General features: G+C 40.5%; 3 protein-coding genes across 3 annotated transcripts in view; 1 reads left to right on the top strand and 2 right to left on the bottom strand.

The window, feature by feature from the left end:
- The window catches only part of abcg5 (ATP binding cassette subfamily G member 5), a 29,599-nt gene extending 15,664 nt beyond the window's left edge, over positions 1-13,935 (top strand). Inside the window, exons 8-18 of the mRNA XM_088350849.1 lie at positions 1,028-1,126; positions 2,531-2,663; positions 3,018-3,157; positions 4,048-4,177; positions 4,245-4,458; positions 5,694-5,899; positions 7,831-7,969; positions 11,095-11,168; positions 11,286-11,397; positions 13,412-13,524; positions 13,597-13,935. Coding sequence (XP_088206975.1) covers positions 1,028-1,126; positions 2,531-2,663; positions 3,018-3,157; positions 4,048-4,177; positions 4,245-4,458; positions 5,694-5,899; positions 7,831-7,969; positions 11,095-11,168; positions 11,286-11,397; positions 13,412-13,524; positions 13,597-13,781 — 1,545 coding nt within the window. The 3' untranslated portion in view covers positions 13,782-13,935. The remainder of the gene's footprint in view (positions 1-1,027; positions 1,127-2,530; positions 2,664-3,017; positions 3,158-4,047; positions 4,178-4,244; positions 4,459-5,693; positions 5,900-7,830; positions 7,970-11,094; positions 11,169-11,285; positions 11,398-13,411; positions 13,525-13,596) is intronic.
- On the bottom strand, positions 13,859-18,854 carry dync2li1 (dynein, cytoplasmic 2, light intermediate chain 1). Its single transcript, XM_088350845.1, has 13 exons — positions 18,693-18,854; positions 18,472-18,598; positions 18,360-18,394; positions 18,209-18,278; positions 17,079-17,167; positions 16,820-17,012; positions 16,364-16,432; positions 16,204-16,281; positions 16,033-16,112; positions 15,649-15,719; positions 15,409-15,506; positions 15,239-15,331; positions 13,859-14,337 (listed from the first exon to the last, which is right to left on the bottom strand). Exons 1-13 carry the CDS (start codon positions 18,704-18,706, stop codon positions 14,275-14,277), a joined length of 1,080 nt encoding a protein of 359 aa, XP_088206971.1. The 5' UTR covers positions 18,707-18,854; the 3' UTR covers positions 13,859-14,274.
- Positions 18,855-19,155: 301 nt separating this feature from the next.
- lyrm7 (LYR motif containing 7) lies at positions 19,156-23,024 on the bottom strand. The gene is made up of 5 exons (XM_088350846.1): positions 22,961-23,024; positions 22,816-22,888; positions 19,663-19,733; positions 19,513-19,594; positions 19,156-19,418 (listed from the first exon to the last, which is right to left on the bottom strand). Exons 1-5 carry the CDS (start codon positions 22,976-22,978, stop codon positions 19,348-19,350), a joined length of 315 nt encoding a protein of 104 aa, XP_088206972.1. The 5' UTR covers positions 22,979-23,024; the 3' UTR covers positions 19,156-19,347.
- Between the last annotated feature and the right edge of the window lie 29 nt (positions 23,025-23,053).

Genomic DNA, 23,053 nt, shown 5'->3' with positions numbered 1-23,053 from the left:
ATTACAACACAGCCTCATCTTTACTACTGTTAATTGTTAGCTTCCATCCACAGAGCATGCAAATTTCCGACATTGAGAATGTACCCCAAAGGGAGCATATGGGGTGCCGTCTGGGCGATGGGCTCTCACAATGGATATGCTCTCATAAATGAGAGGGATATGTTTTGTACACAAAGACAAGTGAAAAACTCATACAAACAACATTGAAATGCTCTCATAAACATGATTGAAAGGCTTCCATACATACTTCTCAAATATCTTATTCACATAGGTAAAGCATGCTGGTAAACAGTACTGTACCGAAATGCTCTCATAAATACATGTCAAATGCATACATTCACACTGGTTAAATGCTTTATTACACACTGGCAAAATATTTGTGTTTCTAAAAATAAGTTAAAGATGTAAGATCATGACTGAATATTTCACAAGCGTGCATGAAAGCATTGGACCAGTGTGTATGGAAGCATTTCACACGTGTTCATTAGGGCATTTCAGTACTGTTTATGAGTGTATTGTTCTTGTTCTTATGAACCAAATCCTTTCTTGTTATGGAAGAGCATTTTTGTTGCAAGTACTGTATGAGAGCCATTCCTGAATTATGGCCGAGACGGCACCCCATAGTATGAACTTCATTTCACAGCAGCCCATGTTGTGTGATACTGCTTAAAAAATGATATTCAACTCACAAACTTTGGGGATGACTTAAAAATCTGTAATATAATGATTATCTAAATTCAATTTATTGCTTATCTGTGTAAAGGAGTTATCAGAATAGAATTCCCTTACTACTTTCTGCTTTCATTCTTGTCTTTGTGGACTGCATAACTGCATATCACCATATTGGAAGACATGTTTGATATTATCCTATTGCTAATATTAGGGGGATTTTCTTGATTTAAGGTAAGTATTCCTTTCTTTTATTCAGATTCATGTCAAATGTTGCCCTATCAGTTCATGCGAGTCAAATCAAAGCAGGAAAATAAAGATTGCGAGATAAACCATTTGTTTTTGTTTCTGCTGCTAGAGTGACAACCTGTTGAGTTATCTGACTGTAGAGGAAACTTTGACCTACACTGCGCAGCTGGCCCTCCGAAACCACGCTGCCAAAGCCATACAGAGCAAGGTGCCAATGTTCATAAGTTTTTCTTAACTTTTTATTCTTCATAGTAATGGATTAAACTAGAAACTGACAATGAAAACATACCATTTTATAGTGTGGGAAAAAAAAATATGCATTGTATCAATAGATTTCTGTTAAATGGACAGTACGTGTTATTGCACCAGAACATGTCACTGTACTAAATAGTGCAACCAAAACATGTGCTAAAAGCACATGGGAAAAAAACTACGGAATCTCAAAGTGACCAAACAGAGACATTTTTCATATTTTTTGCACAGCCTTTTGCAAGACTTTTGTTTTTTGTATACCCGTAACAGCATGATGGTAGACAGTCATGTCAGCCTACGAGTAATTAAAAAAATGCCTGTTTGCATGATGTTGCATATATTTTTGCTTATCAAAATTGTATATTTTTTATTGAATGAAGGTTTTTTTTTTACTATGAGGTGCTAAATAATACAAACTGTATAATTTTGATTCGTAACAAGACAAATTAAGATATATCATGGTTTTAATAATAACTATAATTGGCGTTATCATTTATGGGTTATTTCTATTATCTATCCATTATCTGCTCCGCTTATTCTCAGTATGGTCGCTGGGGTGCTGGAGCCCATCCCAGCTATCTTTGGGCAGTGGGCAGAGGATACCCTGAACTGTCAGTCACAGTATTTTTATCATGTTTAATAAAATATCTTTATTATTTTTTTATTCATTGTAGCTTTCATGCTCAAGGCCTATATAAAATGTAGTTTTTGTTTGTAATCTAGTCCATTGAAAAGTTCAATGAAAGATTCCCTTTTGCAAAAGACAAATGCTTGACAGTGCAAGAAATCAATATACGTATAATCTGTAGCATTGAAAAAAACGTTTGTCTTACCTCAATTTAAAAATAGAGTCCTGCTCCTTGTCAATAAAATAATCAATATAAATCATCATTCATTATGAAAAAAAGTCCATGGAATGAGAAAAGAAATACTGAATGGCTTGACTTTCTTATAGCTTACAATACTGTACTAACAATATTTCTATTTTTTTTTTGTGCTGAAGTGTGCTCCAAATCATAATCCTTACTTACTTACTTACTAATGGCCCTCTGCCATGAGGCAAGAGAATTGCGTGCCTCACGCTGCATATGTAGACGCTCAGCACAGTATTTTATCAACAATATTCATAATATAGTGCGAAACGTAGGTGATTTTAATGAAAAAAAATTGTGGAGTTGTGAAATTACCCCAAAAAAACTTTAAAAGTGAATCATCATGAAATTAAAACTATATTAAATGGTTATATTTGAAGAAGACAGTTGAGGCACAGCCTCACCTGACTGAACATCGCTGTCCCATACAATGTAATATAACAGAATATAAAATCGTCTTGTGTTTTCTGCACCGTATGTGTGGTAAGGTGTCGGCGGTCATGGCAGAGCTGAGTCTGAGCCACGTGGCCCGCAGCGTGATTGGAGGCCGAGTTTTTCCAGGAATCTCCGGAGGCGAGAGGAGGCGGGTTTCCATCGCCAGCCAGCTCCTCCAGGACCCTCGTAAGTTGGCGCCCCCCCAAAAAAATTTCCAAGAGCAAAAAGTGCCAATATAGAGTTGTACAAAGTGACATCTTATCAAAGCTCAACGAGGGAAACTTAAGTGTTCTGAGCTCGTTTTATCGGGTCTGCCTAAGTCCACGGAGGATGCGGGCTCTCGTCCTCATCTTTGAGAATGACAATGACCCCACGTGGCTTGCTCTCCGATCAAGCGGAAAATGAATTAATCTCCGTTTAATTGCACTTTGAGAGTCAATCTTTTAATTGTCTTCATTATACGGAGGAAGTTCCGAATAATTATGAGCCGGCTTATCAAGTTTGCAAGTTTGAAGTGGCGCTCGATGTCTCGGTCTGCAGGTGTGGTCCTATTGGACGAGCCCACCACTGGGCTGGACAGCATGACGGCCAATCAGATCGTGGTCCTGCTGGCCCAGCTGGCACGCCGGAACCGCATCGTCGTGGTCACCATCCACCAACCGCGCTCGGAACTCTTCAAGGTAACGATGCATGTACCATACATTGCAAGCCCCACCATGTGTCTAAAACATGTTTTGCATCCTACCAAGAGCTGTTTGCCTGATCGCTCAAAAACAAAAATTATTCTAATTTGTTATTGAGTGTGTTGGAAATGGGGGCTAGTGGTGGTAGATTCTTTTAACATTTTACATGTATCACGGTTCGCCTGCAGTAAGTGACAAGAATAACAGGGTTATAAATAGGGTAAGTTTATTATTTGATTTTATCCTTCTGTTATTGTACTTTTCATTTTATCTTTATTCGTCCCCTTTCATTTAAGTCATTCTGTGCATAATGTTAAATGATAATTGGTAATGTCGGGAATTAAAGCAGCAAAGAAAAATCTGGCTATTTTTCCTTTTTTTGCACACAAAATACAACGAAAAATGTTGTCTTTTTCCTGGGTCATCAATTTACAGATAAATGTTTGCAACCCATTAGCTATAGTAAACGTCAGCCATTCTAAATTTTAGGCATGAAAAATTGGTCAGGGGGTCTAAAAGGTGAGAAGGGTGCGGAGCAAATATGTTCTGGTACACTGTAAAACCTAAAATATTGAGGTGTTTTTCAGTAATCTGCAGAAGGCACCACTCACACATATACTCAGATAAGGGATTGAGCCTGGATCTGTTTGTTATTTTAGCCTCAAATTGGTTGCTTGAAAGCAGGTTAAATTTAGCTTGGCTCAGTTACTACGGCGATTTTTCTCTACAACTAGGCTAAAATTGTAAGATTATTCCCAGAGATACATCTGGGACCACTATTATGTCAATCGTGTGAAAAATATTTAAAATTGTTTTGTAGCTTTGGTGACATCCAGTGGACATATATAAAACTACAGATATTTGTTTTATGCTTCTTTTTTTTGCAGGTGTTCAGCAGGATCGCGCTGATGAGTCGCGGTGAGCTTGTTTTCTGCGGCCAACCCGACGAGATGGTGGACTTTTTCAGCCGCTGCGGTTACGAGTGCCCGGAGTACTGCAACCCCTTCGACATCTACGGTAACTGCCCCCTGAACCCTACTTATGCTGACAAGGCTGCATGACACCTTATAACTCCTCTTTGCAGTGGACTTGACTTCGGTAGACACGCGCAGTGGCGAGCGGGAAACTGCCACCTTCGGGCGCATGCACGACATTACTTGCGCCTACCGGAAGTCGGATATTTTTGGGCGCATGCTCACTGCTACCCAGAGAAGTTTGGATACCCGGCTAAAGCCTGCCATCCCGTTTAAGAGCAAAGAGTCGCCTGCCGGCACCGTCAAGTTGGCCGTGTTGTTTAGGTCAGTAAGCACCTGTGTTGGGGCCACTGAAAAAAAGTACCGTAAATTCCAGACTAGAAGCCGCTAGCTTTTTGCTACATTTTAAACACGGCAACTTCAAACACAATGTGGCTTATTCTTTTTTTGCGCCAAGCGGATAGTTGTGTGCGTGTTGGGAGTGGCTTCGGGCTCCCCCAGGATCTACCCAGCCGCAGTGCCCGCTGTGCTCCCCTCCCCGTCTGGCGACATGACCCTGGTATGTCGCCTCTGGCTTAAAACTGGTGCAGACTAGAGGAATCCGACTTTTTAAGTTAGACTGTTAGGCTCAACTAGTACAAGTAGCCAAGTGTGTCAGGCACCCAAGGAACAGACTTATGCGCCAGTGAACCAAGGAGCAGACTCACAAACCCCAATGTCACAGGAAAGAATTTATTGAAATTATTAAACTAAGTGTTTGTGTAGGTTGGGGATAACAGAGTCCAAAGGGAGTCTGAATCCGATGAAAGGAGTAATGGTGAAGGTGGGGTGAGTGTGAGGCTGGAGACACAGGCTTTCGACACGGAGGGAGTCTAGGAGTAAAGAAGAGAGGCAGGGGGTAGCAGGAGGCACAGGCAACAACCAAAGGAGGAATTAAAAAATACATGTTCAGCGAGTCAAACATGGATCGGCTTTAACTAACCACAATGGTTAAAGTTCAATCACTAGCTGCTTGTCGCCAACAGTTTTTGAGGGCTGCTGTTTTAAATTAAGGTGGCTGCAGTGAGGTTAATTGTGATCCTCCCCACCTGTGCGAACGTACAATCCTTGCCCAGCAGTGAGGCGGAGGAAAAGGGATCCCTGTCTCGACGGGGTTGTGGCAAAACAAAAACAAAATATCATGAGGACTGCAGGCGGGTGTAAATGTGACATCATATGATTTCTGCCCAGTGCTCTTAATGTGAAATGGATAAAAGTGATTCCCACTGTCCCTACCCACCGTCTAGTTAAACCACAGGCAAAGGAACGGGCTTGGCAGAATTAGCAGTTGAGCTTGACTCTAGTCAAGCACTGTGAAGGGACAGGGAGGATGTGCATAAGCGTCCGCCGGTGAAATACCACTACTCGTATCAGTTTTTCACTTATCTGGTCAAGCAGGAGGGCAAACTTTCTGCTGTGTTTCCAAGCACTGCGGTTGGCGGTAAAGGGGTGCGGCGGAGAATGCTATAATACAACATTTGTATGTATTGTTGTTTCATGTTTTTATTGAAATTTCTTAGGCGGACCATGCGTAACCTGTCAAGAGACCGGATAGGTGTCCTGATGCGTCTGTCTCAGAACCTGATCTATGGCCTTTTCGTGGCTTTCTTCGTCATGCGCCTGGACAACGACGTGGCCAAAGGCGCTGTGCAAGACCGCATCGGCATCATCTACCAGTGTGTGGGCGCTTCTCCTTACACCGGGATGCTCAATGCCGTCGCCCTTTGTGAGTCGAGCCCGCAAATAATTCCGCACCTGTGGTCGTCGCTTGTTGATGGGGGGAGTTTAATCCTGGACCATCCAAGAACCATTCTTTTCTTTGGACTCAGGGTTTTTCCAGGGTTAAACTGGGCACTGCCATTAGTTTCCCATGATAAACAGTTGGAAGGAATTACAAATAATAAAAATAGGAAATACAATACGTATTCACTGTTCATGGATCCCTTAACCGCCTGAGTCGTTGGGACACAGCTTCCTATGGCTTGTCTTAGACAAGTACAGCCTGAGGGCGCCCATCCATCTCCAAGCAGTTTTTTGGGTAGTGGTTTGCGCCCCTACATGAAACAGATAGTACTGATTTCCATGTTAAGCAGTGGCAGTAGAAGGCTCCTGATCTGACGAAGGTAAAAGATCTCCACCATCTGGTCATCGTTGTTGTCAGTGTAAATCGTCCTCTCGTCCTCTCTACAATTGTCCCCTTTGGGGCTTGGGCAGTTCATGGCTGGAAGCTCACCCTCGTCCCCTTGTCCGGCAGGAAAAGACTGAGGGGTGGGTGCCTTCATCTTTTATAGGCCATGTTACTTGAGTCCACCCGAGTCAAGTCAGGTCACATTTATTTGTACAGCCTTTAATCACAAGATGTTTCAAAGTACTGCACAGGATTACAACTACACCATCCCCTGATAATAAACCAATGTGCGGGCAAGGAAAAACTCAAAACCTCAGCACGAGGAAAATAAGAAACCTTGAGAAGGGGCCTCACAAGTGGTAATCCCCTTTCCAGGGATGAGAGGGAAGCGAAGGTGAACCTTTGTCATGTGCCCATCCCTTGCAGGTTGGGTGAGTATTGCGCGCAGATTTTTCATGTGATCAGCAAAAATAAAATTTACAATTTGGTTAGCTTTTCTGCCAAGCTTTTCTCAAACTAAACATTTTATGATTAGGGATTATCTAACATTGTCTTATGGGACATGGGAGCACAGCCATATATTTTAATTACAATGGAAAACCTTGTTAGTTGGCTCTGGTAATCTAATCAACAAAGAACAAAGGAGTTGTCTTGTGGGGGTAGTCTGTGCCACTTGAGTCTATAGACGGAATGCAAAAGGTGGAGAATTCTTGTAGCAAGTGAAAGAATATCTCTACAAAAATACAGTGCTAATTGCAATTGAAAAGGATCATGATGTCACATGCTAGGCAGAGTTCACACAGCACCACTAACTCTGTCCCGGTTGGAACAGCAGAAATCTGCTTAAAAATAATATATAAATGTTATTACTTATAATTTTCTGTATTACATGTAATACTAACTTCATGATTTGTGGGGCTCTGCCCTAATTGCCTCTATAACAATCACCTTTAAGTTTTTTTCCAGAGAAAAAGGTCAGTTGAGACGGGCATGACCTGCAAGCTGTTGTGTATTTTCTTAAGTCTGTCAAGCGTTCAACCTTCAAACCCGCGCTTGCTGTACACATTTGATATCGTGTGTGTGCTATTCGGGTCAGCATGTTTTACACTGATTACGTTTTTATGGCCGGCCGTGTGAACTCCAGTAACCTCAGATGTTTTAATCGTCATTAAGGGAAAACCAAAACAGAAATATACGAAAAGTGACGAGCGCTCACCCTTTTGGAATTATTGATCATTTAATTTATGTTGAAAGTAATAAAACTGTTAGAAGGTTGCAGTTTTTAGCAGAGATACATGGGCAACATCAATAGATGTAAAAATAAATATATAAAAAGTAACTTCGTCTGCAACTGATCTGATCATTACGTGGTTGAGTTGCGTTATCGAGAGTATCTGACAAAGCTTATAAAAAGCCAATAAACAGGCCACATAAGCACCCTAACAGCCCGAGAGGGAGAACAGGACACTGACCTTAGATTGGTCCGATAAAAACAAGAATAAAGATGATTTGTGATGTTGTGCCTCCAGTTCCCGCCCTGCGCGCCATCAGTGACCAGGAGAGTCAGGACGGCTTGTACAGCAAGTGGCAAATGTTCCTGGCCTACGTCTTTCACATTCTGCCCTTCAGTCTCGTTAGTGTTGTTGTCTTTGCGTCCTTCCTGTACTGGTGAGCCCCACAAATATTGTTCTATCACATTTAGACTCACTCTTACGATATTGAGGAAAATCATGATCTGTAGGAGTGGTAGGAAAGAAGAAGGTGAGAGAAAACGGGAACTGAAGGATAGATGGAATAACAAGCAAGTCCTAGCAAAAATTCAAAGATCAATCCAAAACTCATACTTTTAAACCCTAAATTTATTTTGGAAACTCAATACCTTGAAACCAAAACTGAAGTCCATTACTTTTTTTGAACCCCTATCCCTAATTTAAAAATATTACTATGAACTTAAACTGCCATTTGAAACTGTAAGTGAAATTTAAAACCCTTTGACTTGCAAATTCTTATTTAAACCTTTATCGTTAAAGTCCTTTTTTGAAATCCAAACCCTACATCAAAGGCCTCCCTTAAAATGTGAGCTCAAATTTAAAACCCTATCTTGAATTCCATACCCTAGTTTGAACCAGAGTTCAGTTCTTAAGCCCAAGCCCGACCCGAAATTCTGTTAGGTCAGGCCTAAAATGTCAATCATTACACTTGGGTTGGGTGGGGTTTCGCTCTTGCTGCCTTTTTTTAATCCGCCCAACATCATTATTTTTGTCTCCCTGCCTATCTCTTCAAGTGCTGCAAGCCAGACCCTTAAAGATGTACTGCTGCTGTCCTTTATTGTCCAATTTTCAAGCCGTCAAAATGACAGACCACCTTAAAATTTCCCCGTCAACACCTGAAAAAAATTCGTCAATGATAAAAAATTGTCAGTTAATGTAATCTCTGCGGACACATAAATCTAAAAGATGTAATGGTTTGTACAGTTTTGTGTAACTCACATTTGGTTACAAAAGACGTGTTTAGCATCCGCATAGCGCTGGGCCCTTTGCGGCTGCCGGTGAAGGATACATCCCTCCTCGTGAGCAGGATTTTTTACGCTTTATCTGACCTCTGCACAATAATTTAATATTCTTTCTTAGCCCCTAACTGGTTTAAAATCATACCATAGCACTCTAACCACTAACTTAAATCCTAACTAAAACCCTTCTTTCAAATCCTTATTTCATTCCACTTTTCCTAGTTTAAAACAATATTTTTGATACACAAACCTATTTCAAAAGCTTACCCTTGATACCTGAGCTAAAATCTATTGTAAATTCTTAATGGGGAACCTAAATTGAAACTATTAAAATAATCCGAATAGAAGATTGTGTATCACCCTAGCCATAATTTCAATTATTTAAAGCCATTATTTGAAACCAATTCTATAGTTTAATACTGTGATCCCGATTCCATACCTGTCAACCTGTACGTTTTTGCCGTACAAAGTACTTTTATTATGCATTTTAAGACGTGTACGATGTACAAGAAAATCTGTACGGAAAACACAAAGTTGTCAATTATGGGTACCATCCGGTTTACATCGACTATCACGAAACGGCAAATCAATCGAGTCAAACGAGTTCGGTAATGTTTTTTTTTCGTTGCAAACAGCCTCGGATTTTATGTGGTAGTTATGTACTGAAAGGAAGTCCATCTCTTTTTAGAGAACCAGCTTTTTCGGCTCAACTCATCAAAGAGAGCCGGCTCTTAAACGGCTCACTTGCTTTGATGCATTGTATTACGAATGGTTATGTTGTATAAAGAAGTTAAGAAAAAAAGGATGTATAAAAGAAGAAAATAAAAAAACAGGTTTGTGGTTATTCCTTAATCAGTATATTACCAACAATAATTTGATGCAGAAAATGAATTAATAATTTGAATAAGAAAATGTATTATTCGACTTAATTATATTTGCATGTATTTTTTCTTTCTACGGTGAACGTCCAAGCTACTTAATTTTTGAACCTTTTTTATAATAAACCTCATTCATGTCGAGCAACTCAGTATCTCACAACAAAATGTTTATTAACAATATATATGATATAACGAAACACATGTACAATATAACATGTTAAACTACATAAATAAACACGTTTGAAAAAAAAAGGTGTAAGATTAGAATGTCTTTAGTGAGGGAAAATATAAAATTTTGTAAGGGCATGTAGCTGTGGATGTTGACAGGTATGCGATTCATTTAAAAAAACTGAAACTGGAATTGTTGATTACAAAACAATTTTAACTGTAATTTGAAGTCCTAAACCACATTATGTAATGTATTTTTTAGATTTCAAATAAATTATTTTCATAGTTTTTTACTCTGGTATGACATTTGTGAGACAATATTTACACATTATGTAATTTGACGTTATTTTCACACTAGAAGGCGCTCTAGGCCTGTGTTTACAATTTAACATTGGAACACATGAACATTTCATTGTATTTTGTGATTGAGTGTGACTAATAGTTTGGCAAACATGTTAGCGTGTCTTTCATGCTAGAGTTATCTGAATAACTCTTAATATGTTGTGTTCTTACTGACATCACCAGGCATGTCAGTCATGTAAATTTAGTATACCTTCGGGGATGAATAAAGTATCTATCTATCTATCTATCTACTGTAAACTTATTCAGCCTGTTGTTATCTATTTCATTTTAATCTTCCTTTCAAGATTACATTTATGTTTTTAGTGTTGGATTTTATCAAATCAATTCCCCCCCCCCAAAATGTGACTTATATTCCAGTGTGACTGTTTTTTTCCTTCTTAATTATACATTTTTTGGCTGGAGGAAATTATAATCCAGAGTGATTTGCAATATAAAAAATACAGTAAATGGATTTTAAAGGGAAGGTCTAAACATAAGAAAAAAGTTTTGGAAATGCAGTGGTCCCTTTAACGCAGGAGTTATGTTAAAAAAAGATGGGCAAGAGCGGTAAAGTAGAAACCTTTATTTTTCTCCAATCAAATACTCAGAAACCAAAGAACAAACCCTTTTTACAGGCTCAAGCATTTGTCTTACAAATACAAGTTGCGTATAAACATTTATTATTTGTTTACAAATAACTACTGTACTGTTGAATAATAGGCAGGGAGACTGTTTAGCCAGTCAGAATATACAATGCAATGCATGACGTCAATCTGTGTAGTAGAGACACCATGAAAAGTAAACCCTGTTATAGTGTGGGATTACTGTAAATGTAAAGCACCAGTACATGTACTTGGCCAGGTTGGGAAATCTTTTCATTTTTGTCTGCGTTGCAGGACAGTGGGGATGCACCCGGAGTTGTGGCGTTTTGCCTGCTTCACAGCGGTTGTGATGGTGCCTCACGTCACAGGTGCTTCCTTGTCTTCTCTCCTACTAGTTTATTTATGGTTGGCCCTATCATTTCGGTGCATTACCGCCCCTTCCTCGACTCCTTGAGCCGTAACATCCTGTCACTACTTGTCTGCAGGCGAACTGCTAACGGTAGTCTTGCTGGGTGTGGTCCAAGACCCAAACATGGTCAACACAGGCGTGGCCCTTCTTAACATCGCCGGCATCCTGGTGGGCTCTGGATTCCTCCGGTACACTTCTTTTTGTCTTCTGTATGTAAATGTAAAGAGCAGCACGGCGGCGCAGTGGTTAGCGCCTGTGCGGCACAGTTCTGAGGTCATGAGATTGAAACCTCCTGTGTGGAGTTTGCATGTTCTCCCCGTGCTTGCGTGGGTTTCCTCTGGGCACTCCAGTTTCTTTCCACATTCCAAAAACATGCATGTCAGGTTATTGGCCGGTCCATATTGTCCCTAGGTGTGAATGAGCGAGTTGTCTGTCTCTGTGTGCCTTGCGACTGGCTGGCAATCCGTTCAGGGCGTCCCCTGCCCACTGCCCGAAGATAGCTAGGATGGGCTCCAGCACCCCCGCGACCCTACTAAGGATAAACGGTGAAGATAATGGATGGATGTAAATGTGTACAAAATTCCTAAATATGCTAAATGTGGGGAAACAGTACGTTTTTTGCATAAAACCTGTACATATTTCATCGGTATATTCCAATTATTTACCGAGTTAGGCTGTCTTCAAAATGCATCCATCTTGTCTTGGTCATCCTGAGCTGTGACATCATCAGAGGTACATCAGCACCCTAGCGAGTGTTTTAAGCCATCATTTGGTCGTTTTTGTCGAGAATGCGTAGACGTCGTGTCGCAGGTGGTTGCAGTAATGGTACAACAAAGGGGGAGGCCAAAAAGGGGCAAACAGGCAAAAAAAAGGAAACAAATAAAAACACATGAAAAGCTTCCAATAAGGGGCTAACTGGACCGAGCAATGAAAAGCACCTGCAGCCTGGCAGAAAATCGCCAAGCTAGCAAGTCAAGTTTATTTGTTACGCCCTTAATCACAAGGAGCCTCAACGGCTGCACAGACCACAGATTATTGCAAACCACAGACTATTATTCCACCATCCCCTGATCTAAAACCTACATGAGGGCAAGGAAAAACACAAAAACCTCAACATGAGGAAAATTAAGAAACCTTGAGAAAGGACCGCACATGAGGTAATCCCCCTTCCAGGATGACCAGGCTGCAATGAATGATGTAATTACCTCAACAGGATATATAGGTAATTTAAAAGCTATAGAATAGAAGTGTGATTTAAGGCTAGAATTAAACAATTTCACTGAGGCTGCAGATCGAATCTCAGGGGGAAGAGTGTTCCACAACATCGGGGCCTGAATGGAGAATGCTCTCGAACATGCGCTTCTCCTCTAAGCAAATAAAAAAAAACACACTGAACAGGCTATGGTTATGGTGACTATGGTGAATCTAGCAGAGAATAAACAAACCAAGAAGGCAAAACTAGCTGCCAGGCCAGCCGACCGGGACAACAACAAAAAGCGGCAACAGCTATGGTGGTAAACACAAAGCATGCAGGGAATAAACCAAGGGACATGCCAGAACTGGCGCCAAGGCCAGGCCAGGCCAGCCAGCCAGCCAACACACGGTAGAGAGCCAAAGAGCACACCCCAGAAGCAAACAAAACAGGAAAGCCCTTGTCACCCCACACAATAGGAGGGGGGTAACCAGACTAAAGTATATCAACCGCGACACATGCAGCGAAAAACATAAATGAAAAGCCACAATCACATACCTAAAAGAAGGTAAAGCACGCTGTAACTGCGGCAGGTGAACTTACCCCATGCAGCTTTTGGAGGTCAAAGCACGCAACTTTGACTAAAAAGTCACAAGTCCCCCAGCAACAGAGTAAGTGAAGTTCCAATTTTTCCATGCATCAAATAATCAGTATGCAATCGCTGTCTGTTTTAGAGCTACCTCACATGTTGCGTTAATGGGATTCACCATTTTGAAAGTGTTGTGTTCATTCAATGATGTCTTTACAGCAAACAGGTCAACTTTAAGACAAAATTTCTCGATTCCCTTGGGGCGTGTTAGTTTAGCAAAATATTTGCATGAATGTGGGGAGGTACACTACATGTTTTGTGCCTCGTTCGAAAAAAACAACATCTGTTTCGGAATACCTTTAAGGCCAGTTGCACTGATGCTAGCAACTAGCCACCGACAACTCCATTATGTGTCCTGCAGAAGCATGGCGCAGATGCCTTCAGTTTTCCAGTGGCTGAGCTACCTGACCTTCCAAAAGTACAGCTGTGAGCTGCTCATTGTGACCGAGTTCCACGGCCTTCACTTCACCTGCAGTAAGATCTCGCCTATGATTTGTCACACCGGCGGCCGCTCACACAAGTTTTCCTGTCCCGGCCCGTCTTCAGACCGTTCGGGTCCCGGGATGCCCGGCTGCCTCATCACGCAAGGTGACCAGATCGTGGATGAGGGCTACCCAGGTGCCTTGTCGCGCTACACGCTGGACTTTTTGCTCCTCTACTCTTTCCTGCCTGCCCTTCTCCTGCTGGGCATCATCACTTTTAAGATCCGGGACAGGCTGATCCTCCACTAGCTCGGTCAAATGGACCACATGCACAAATATTTACACTCGAGACTTTTTCTGTAGGTGACTAAGGAAGGCAAAACAAGTACTGTACCAAAGATTGTTTATTTTTAATGTCTATATAAATATTCACAAGATACAATTAAAAGTACTTGAAGCGGAAGTCAACTACAAGGATTTAAGAACACTATAGTGTTTTTGTAGTTTTTACAGAAAATGCGCATTTCGTTATTTTCTAGTAATTGGTGTCGTAAAATAAGGTTTGTCGTATTTAGTAGACCTGCAATCATGATTTTGTAGGCTACAAATAGTCCTCTCCCTACAATATCAAGTGTCTGTATCTGAATCATTCTATCCTTTTTTGTACTAGTAAATGTGTTTTTCCTCCAAAGCAAGCATTATCCTTGATGTTTGATGTCATTCCTTACCGTCAAAATACAATCGAGCTAGAAAGCAAACGCTAAGTGAAAATGCAAATATTCATTCAGTCTTTGCGTTGTTATTACGAATCCAGTTGCAGGCCCTTCCAGGACTTTGCAGCGTTCTTCTTGTACTCTTCCAACTCCTGCAGACACAAAGTAGTTTGAATTTATAGAAGGTAAGATCCATTTCCTGTGGGTTGCATCGTTTGAGGTGTCCTTAAAAAAGTTGAGTATAATATTTTCTCTATAAAGTATGTGTAAACATTGTCCAACTTAGTTCAAAGAGTCCCTATGCTTTATATTGAAAGGCCAGATTCAAGTAAATTCCAAACGCCTACTAAAAGTGTCTATTCGAGTGCGTCTAAGAAATGCACATACTTGAACAGGCATCGTGAGCTGACCGAGGCCGCAAAGATGCCATAAGTTAGGAGATGGTGGTCCTGAGTAAAAAGTTTCATTATCTGTCAAGCTCCTTTAAAGACCTATAAATGACAAAAGGGTTCCCGTCAAAACAAAAGCTAGGATTTGAAACGTTTGACAACGTCAGGGTGAGGCAGCCATTCTAACTTCTGGACCACACCCAGGCCCAAAGAAGCTCCAAATTTCTTAGCCCTGTAACTCAGGAGTTCTTTTAAATCACCAAAAATAATCAGTCCGTTTTTGGTTCCATGGACAAAAAAACAGAAATGATCTCTTTTTTTTAACAAACATTAGTAATATTGTACTATATATTATTCAGTTCTTGGTTTGATCTTCCTGGTGACAGAAAATCTGCCAAAATGAAGCTTTTGTAGTAACAGTTTTTTGCAAATACCATATTCAAGAATCATGTCACATATCCGGTGAACATCAAACCACTGTTGCTATTGGCCATCGACTTCATCCAATGACTGAGCAGCACGATCAGGTAACAAGAAGTCAAAGGTATGTGTCCCATGACTGAGAGGTAATTACAGGTCAAGACTCCTACCTGTGTGTTTCAGAATAAATCTTGATGTTTTTCGTTTTTAGTTAAAGAATGTGTGGCGCCTATGTCCTCGTTACCTGATCTTTCTGGGCCCGCATGGCATCAATCTGCGGCTCAAGGTATTGAGGGTCCTTGGCCGGATCTTTGACTTCTTTCTTCTCGTTGGTGTTCTGCACACATGGAAGAAAAAAAAAAAAGAGTAAGACAATTATATTGTTTTCCATGAGTTATTACGGAGGTAGCTGACGTCTGGAGGGAAGATGCGCTCGTAGACTTTTTTCCAGAGATCTTTGGGGTTCTTGGCGTGGAGAGACGTGATGTCCACGTCTGTTGTGGGAGGAGAACCTATTGTAAACAAAGAAAGATTGAAACGATAGAAAAGCATGCAGATCTTAAAGGGAATGATAAAAAAAATACAGTAGTTCGCTAGGTAATGAGCCGTTATGGTTCGTGACTGATGTTGACCACCGGAGGACGCTGTGCTCACCGATTTGACTGAAAGAGTCCGAACCGGCTGGAATGATGAGCGGCTTGCCGGAGTCACATGATACCGTTTTACTAAAAGTAAACAACACAATACAATTAATAATGTTTTTTTTTTCTTTTGTTATAAGACGTATGACAAAAAAATGTATTCACTTCTTAATAATGTCACTAGATTGTGCATACGTTCTTTTTTACTTTTCATTGTTAGTGTTTAGCTTTTGTTAGAAGTTAAGTTCACTTTTTGTTCCTGTTTTTCATCAGCTCAAACTACTTGAAAATAATTTATTATGTTGTAAATGGCCAAAAAGCACAGAATTCGTAATTTTACGTAACTGAACTATATATTGTTGCCACCTGCAAACAAATTTTATATAAAAAGGTTCACCCTGGATCCCTGTTGAAGGCCAGATGTGAGAAGAAGCTTTTCGTCTTGGACATAAGGCTTTCGGATTTGATGCTGCTGAACTGGAAAGCGGTAATAAGAAAAGAAGGTGAGACCAAAAACGGCATCCGAATGAATGTGACGTGTGTGTTTATAACTTTCAAATCAACTTACAATAAGCGAAGCTGCGTAATAGTGAGCTATGAAACGCAACGTCTTGCACACCATTTTTCTTTTGTCTGATGCCAACTCCTGTAAAGGTACAACACTATTTTTATATACTTGTTTGCAACCAAACATCTAAAGGTGAGTGGTACATTCGTGAGCGCCTCACCTGAAAAAGGTCATACTTGCTGCCGATTATGAGGAGAGGAACTGGAAAGGGGCTGAGCAGCTCTCGGTCCTGTTCAGTAATCCGTCGTCATTTTTGGGTTTAGAAGAGTAATCATCCGATAAAATCTTTGTTTATTTTGTTTTTACTATCAAACACCTGCAAAGAAAATGGCTGTGGTTTCCAGGGCTGTTAATTAGTTTGTCTATTATTATTGCACGCAGTTGCTTGTTATTTTGGCTAACTGTTCATTATCACTGTGGTTCGTTGTTTTGATCATTATAAATTATCTATTTATTGTCACTATTGCCCAATAATGTTGCTGTTCTTTGCAACCCGGAAGATTTGATAAATATAAATTAAAAATATTTGATGTCTTCTTTCTTTAGTTTGAGTGTCTACTAAAATTAAAATTTAACACCATCCAACCAGAAACTTTTGTAGGATTTGTACGCTTACGGGGAAGTCTTTGGGCAGGACACGTGTAGCCAATTGGCCGGACTGTTTGGCGCCTGTTTGGCTTTTCTCGAGTTGTCGTGCTTTAGAGGCAGCCTGCTCCACATGGCCCTGCGCCGCCTGCAGCAACGTGTCCAAGGTTGCCCAAAGAGAAGCTGGTGCAGACAAGTCCAACACCATGATAACAGACAAGGACCTAGAAGTCATAGAAAAATGTATGATGAATGAGTCCAGGAGGATTTCAGAAGTGAACGTGAGATACCTGATGCTGGTAGGGGTGATGGGGATCTGCACCAGATCTGACAGGGATGTCCCTCCACCAAGCTCCCACAAGTGGGCAATGTCTTTGGGCTGGATTTGTGATGGGACATTAGAAATGGTTAGAGTGGATGGAAATCAGAATATAGGTTCTTATTATAGCTATTTGAGATTTGATAGCAACCAAGAAGCACATTGGCTTGGATTAAAGCAGGGATGAGCAAATTATGGCACGTCCACCTTTTTAATCTGGCCCGCCAAATTTGAATGGTAAAATATAACTTCATATACATAAACTGTAAACTCCCAGGGTTTCTTCATGTGCGTCCATAACATTTATTTTTTGTTTTGATGAAGCATTAATGTGTCTTATGTTAGCAGCCAAACACTCAAAGAACTATTTTATTCAATCAAGTATCATCTTGCTTTCAGTGTTAACAATGTAATTGTCTCTTGGTTATTTATGGTGCATTGGTGCCATCTAGCGGCGGCACGGCAGATGAGTGGTTAGCGCGTCAGCCGCACAGTTCTGATGTCATGGGTTCAAATCCAGCTACCAGCCTTCCTGTGTGGGGTTTGCATGTTCTCCCGATACTTGCGTGGGTTTCCTCCAGGGACTCCGGTTTCCTCCCACATTCCCAAAACATGCATGCCAGGTTAATTGACCGGTCCAAATTGTCCCCAGGTGTGAATGAGCGAGTGAGTTGTCTTTCTCTGTGTGCCATGCTACTAGCTAGCAACCAGTTTAGGGTGTCCCATGTCTACTGCCCAAAGATAGCTGGGATGGGCTCCAGTACCCCTGCGGCCCTACTGAGGATAAGCGGTGCAGATAATATATGAATGGATGGTGTCATCTGCTGGACAGATGAAGTACCAGCAGGTTCTATGTGCGGTTTCTTTTCGTCCAAGAGCCACTTTTGATGTAAAAATAGTGCCTTTAAGTGCTACGAAAACATGATCAGAATCTGAAAATTTTATTCATCCATTATGAAATATGCTTTTCAACATTTTGCAGCTCTTCTGTCGTTTTTTTGTCTGGCCCAGCCCCTCTTTACCTTGACACCTATGCAGCCCACTCCATGATTAGGGTATTGTGAGTTGCATGAATTTATTTATTGTTTTGGAAAAACTCACCGTGTTGTGTCCTGTCGCTCTCCTCCCAAATGTGTACTCCAGAGCCAAAGTGGGTTTAGCTGGTTCATCCCTGGTGTATAGATATTACGGCAACATTTTAGCTTGCAGAATATTTGCTACAATACGTCATTTGCATTGTTTATATACTCGCCTGTCGAGGCATCGAAGTAGAATGGACGTTTTACCCTGTCAAAAACAAATAATACACTAATAACAAGTGGTTACGATAAAAGTAGACCACAGAGAGAGAAAAAAAAACATACTCCACTCTTGCTTCCAATGAGAAAGACGGTTCTCTCCCCAGAACCTTCTCCTTCAGCGGCGTCTTCTCCACCGCCACTCTCCCGACTTCGGACCTCGGCGGCGGCTAAGTCCCACAACTTGTCCGTGCTATAAAAATGCCACAAGCATTTCACTTGGTGTTCGTTTTTTTTTTTTTTGCAACAGGAAAACCAGCTAAAACAAATGAAGAAAATCTCCTTACCATGTCTTTGCCATTTTGTGTCTAAAGCAAAGCTAACATGTTGCTAATCTGCAACATAAATGGGCATAGGTGCGTTGTCAGGACAACGGTCGCAGGGTGATGACGCAATCAGTTACCGAAGAGACGCTTTCAGCCCAGGACGAGTTTCTGTTCCTAAAGAAAACTCACCTAGGACAGTGAAACTGTCAAGAGATAATTTTCGATTAGAAGCTTACTTTTGCCAACGTTGCATTTTATGCGGTACAAAAAGATGTATAAATAATAATAAGCTTGTGTTAGGCCTAGCATTTCTTTCATTGATTTTTTTGCAATTGAATATCGTTTTTTGTGTCATAACTTAACATAAAATAATCCAAGTGTGGTTTTCTCAAAAATTCCCCAAAATGTCAGTTTTTTGGCTACACACATTTTATCATTCCCCCAAAACCGAGATAAATGCCATGACATAAAAAAACACATAAAATGCAAAATAAAAACAATATAATTTAATCACAGGTTGCAATTGAATCATACATATTAAAGAAAATGAAATTTAGAACACGTTAACAAGCCAACTTCCCGCCCTATACAGTAGCCTTGAGCTTTTACAAGAGCTCCATCCTTATGATATATAACTTAATAGTTTATTTTTCTCTGGTCAAGTCTTCATATTCTGTCAGGTCTTTTTCCTGGGCTGGTCACAATAGGGAATATTTTCTAGTAGAAGTTCATTTCTGGGTCGAAGCACTGAAAGAAAAAGACGAATAAAAACAATTTAAAACCCTTTGGAGAATGCTAATTGATTGTTTTAATGAATGGCTATTCTGTGTGTAGGACTTACAAAGTGTTTCGTCGCCGACATGCTCCATTTGAAGCACGCATTCCCGTAGGACGATTTCTACGTCTGAGCCCATCTTGATCATCTGGACCAATAAATTAAGTTAGAAACAGTGTAGATTGCACATTTTGATTCAAACACTCGATACTTTACCTTCTCAATGTTTTCTTGTGATGATTCTTTTTTATTTTTACGGAACTCCTCGTTGATTCTCACTTTTGCAGCTGCATGGATGACAAAGGGGGAGCTTATTTTCAAATTGCATTATTCAAAATATGATCTCACACAGTGGTGGAAAGTTAAAGGTGGTGTCCATAAATTCAAAATATCATACTTGCTGACGCAATCCTCTGGCTGAAATCATCGTTACAGCCTCTTCAAGTGTCTTTTGTTGCACATGCAAGTATGTGAAATCGGTGGATGCACATGAATAAACTCTTCCTTTTTTTTATCTTATTTTTCCCCCCACAATAAAAGAACCATTCCCCCCGCTTCCTTTCCTCCAGCGTAATGTGCTCCGTGCACAGAACACTGAGGGTAAAAACAAGAGGAATGAGATAGATGCGGTGGGAACAAAATAATTAAAGCATTTTGAACTTAGTTGGGCATTGTTAACATACACTTAAGAGCGAAAATATTTAATTCAAACTTGTCAAGTAAACTTCAAACTACGAATCCCACCTTTAGGTACTCATACTTTATTGCTGAACTTTCCCAGCGATTTGTCTATTACATGCATATTAATTTTCCAGCTTACTTTGTACTTTTCCTGGCTGTTACGCTTCCATCAGTCTGTGGACAGAGCAAATTTATCCATTTCCGCCTTGATGAGAGTATCGCAACCAGGAAAAACAACATTACATGACTTTCTTCATTGTTCAGTTGTGGAAGGGCAAAATTGTATTTAAAGGGCCGACAATGTGTCAATATTTTGTAGGTGGTGTTGGATGGAGTTCACTTCAGTGAATTGATTTGAGGTAGGTATAGATTTTTTTGTCATTTGCTCCAATGGATCAACCATCGAAACGAAGACTTGACATCCGGGATCATTTTTGTTTGAATATGAAGAAAAAGATGAGTCATTCAAATTGTTTCTAGCAAATATTTGAATTTCTTCGAATGGAATACTACCCAATAATTTCTGAAATTATATTATTTTTAAGAAGAAAAATTCTAATGGTAATAATACTTCAGAGCAGCTTCTAGAACAGCCAAAGTCGCTGTACATATAGTAACAAAAACATTAAAGCAAGAATGAAACAAGAATAAAACATTTAAACAATTAGATAATGAAAACACATTAGAGTTAAAAGGGGCGATATGTGAGGCAGGTGATCAAGAAAAGGCAAATCTGAAGAGGTGAGTTTTAAATCCGGATTTAAAGGTGGACAGGGTGACAGAATTCCGGAGGTCAGGCGGAAATGAGTTCCAGAGCTGGGGGGCAGAGCACCTGAAAGCTCTGCCCCCCATGGAGCTGAGACGGGCAGCAGGTATAGTAAGATGAGGGGGGATGATGAACTGAGGGTTTGGTATGGCGTGGCAATGTGAAAGAGAGGGAGGGAGGGAGGAAAAGTATGGGCGAGGTTATGAATGGCCATGTAGGTGTAGAGGAAGATTTTGTAGTTGATTCTGATATGACTATCGATATTATTTAACAAATATTTTTTCCTCATTGAAAATGCAGACATTTTTTAAAGTAGGAGCCGTCTTAACATGAGCACTTTGACGATGCTGGCTTATTATCAGCACTTACAAATGGATTTACACAAAAAATGGCGTCCATAACAAGAGGGAACATTTCTTTAGCAGTAGTGGTTTTGTGATAAACATTGGCTTTCAGCAGCTTTCATGAATTTACTAATTATAGACTGTCAGCGCCATTGTGGAAGAGATGGGGATCCTAAGGGATTTTCCAGCTCTTTGGGCCCTTATATCATATCCAATAATATACCTCAACATTAAGTTCATCAATCTTATTTGTACAGACATAAACTAAAATTTGTACGAGCACCATGACAGTATTTTTGTAATCAGCACCCTGTGAATGAGTTTTTTCTCCAAAGCGCGAGAAATAGTTTCAAAATTGTGCTGTGGTCTCAAAACGTAAAATCAGCCGTTTCAACAAAAAAAGGAGAAATGAAAACAAACACATGAATTTAATCGTAAAGTCTCTTTCAGTGATTAGTGATTGCATGCAATTACATTTTAGATCCTGATGATTTTACTGTTAATATAGCTTCACGGTGTCAATCAGTTTGAGAAATGGGCCAAACACTGGGACCTCATCTGCCTGCCCATGCCCATTCAACACATTACAAATATTTTTGATTAATTGAAATAAAATGGGGCAGCATGGCGGCCCAGTGGTTAGCGCGTGTGCAGCACAGTTCTGAGGTCATGAGATTTAAACTTCTTGTGTGAAGTTTGCATGTTCTCCCTGTGCTTGCGTGGGTTTCCTCTGGGCACTCCGGTTTCCTCCCATATTCCAAAAATATGCATGTCAGGTTAATTGGTCAGTTTAGATTGTCCCTAAGAATGAATGAGCGAGTGAGATGTCGGTCTCTGTGTGCCCTGCGACTTCAGTACCAACGTTAGAGATGTTAAGAATATTACTAGAGCAGCTTTTTTCCATCTTCGAAACATTGCTAAAATTCACCCTATGCTGTCCCAGTCCGATGCGGAGATTATAATTCATGCGTTTGTTACCTCCCGTCTCGACTACTGTAATGCACCACTTTCCTGCTCTCCCTAAGTCCAAAATCAAGAGCCTTCAGCTGGTACAAAATGCTGCAGCGAGGCTTTTAACTAAGACAAGAAAGTTTGATCACATTACCCCGAGTTTAGCCAACCTGCATTGGCTCCCTGTTAGCTTAAGATATGATTTTAAGGTTCTGTTGGTAGTATACAAAATCATGCATGGACTTGCTTCCTTATATCTTTTAGATTTAATTTCCCCCTATGTTCCGGTCCGGAGCCTTCGCTCTGAAAATGCTGGTCTACTAGTGATCCCAAGAGCCAAAAAGAGATCCGCAAATTCAACTATCTGTGGAACGCTCTTCCCTGCAACCGCAATGGAAATGTTTAAATCTAAGCTTAAAACACACTTCTATTCTATAGCATATGAATAACCTATATTTTATGTTGACAATATCTGTATATTATTTTCCCTCGTGTACATTTTAGATCAGGGGATGGTATCATAATAGTCTGTGCAGCCCTTTGAGACTCTTTGTGATTAAGGGCTATACAAATAAATATGACTTGACTTGTCAACGCGTGTACTTGCCATCAAGTATTTAAACCGACCTGCCAGTGCTCTCTCGTCATCTTTAAACACAGCAATTCTCGTTCTGTGCAGCGACTTGAACACACGTAAGACCTGCAAATACAAAGCTTACTGAAGTCAGAAACGGTTAACTAGCGATATATTTCACATACGTCAACTACTCACCTTCACACGAGTGCCCATGTTGACTTTTTGAAGCTGACTTCCGCCTTCGATTTGTGCAAAGACCAATCAGATAAGACGTTGGAGTGAAGCTAA

This window comes from Urocampus carinirostris, chromosome 13 (assembly GCF_059441175.1).
Source record: "Urocampus carinirostris isolate Australia breed hairy pipefish chromosome 13, RoL_Ucar_1.0, whole genome shotgun sequence".
Taxonomy (NCBI): domain Eukaryota; kingdom Metazoa; phylum Chordata; class Actinopteri; order Syngnathiformes; family Syngnathidae; genus Urocampus; species Urocampus carinirostris.
The sequence above is the reverse complement of the archived record's forward strand: the minus strand, read 5'-3'. Positions and strand labels throughout refer to the sequence as shown.

Coding starts and splice junctions, on each gene's coding strand:
- dync2li1 (XM_088350845.1), bottom strand. Junction 17,168..18,208: donor GAGCGACAGGACACAACACG/GTGAGTTTTTCC, acceptor TCACAAATCCAG/CCCAAAGACATTGCCCACTT. Junction 16,113..16,203: donor ATTACGCAGCTTCGCTTATT/GTAAGTTGATTT, acceptor ACCGCTTTCCAG/TTCAGCAGCATCAAATCCGA.
- lyrm7 (XM_088350846.1), bottom strand. Junction 19,734..22,815: donor TGACGAGAGAGCACTGGCAG/GTCGGTTTAAAT, acceptor TCATCCATGCAG/CTGCAAAAGTGAGAATCAAC. Junction 19,595..19,662: donor CACAAGAAAACATTGAGAAG/GTAAAGTATCGA, acceptor TTATTGGTCCAG/ATGATCAAGATGGGCTCAGA.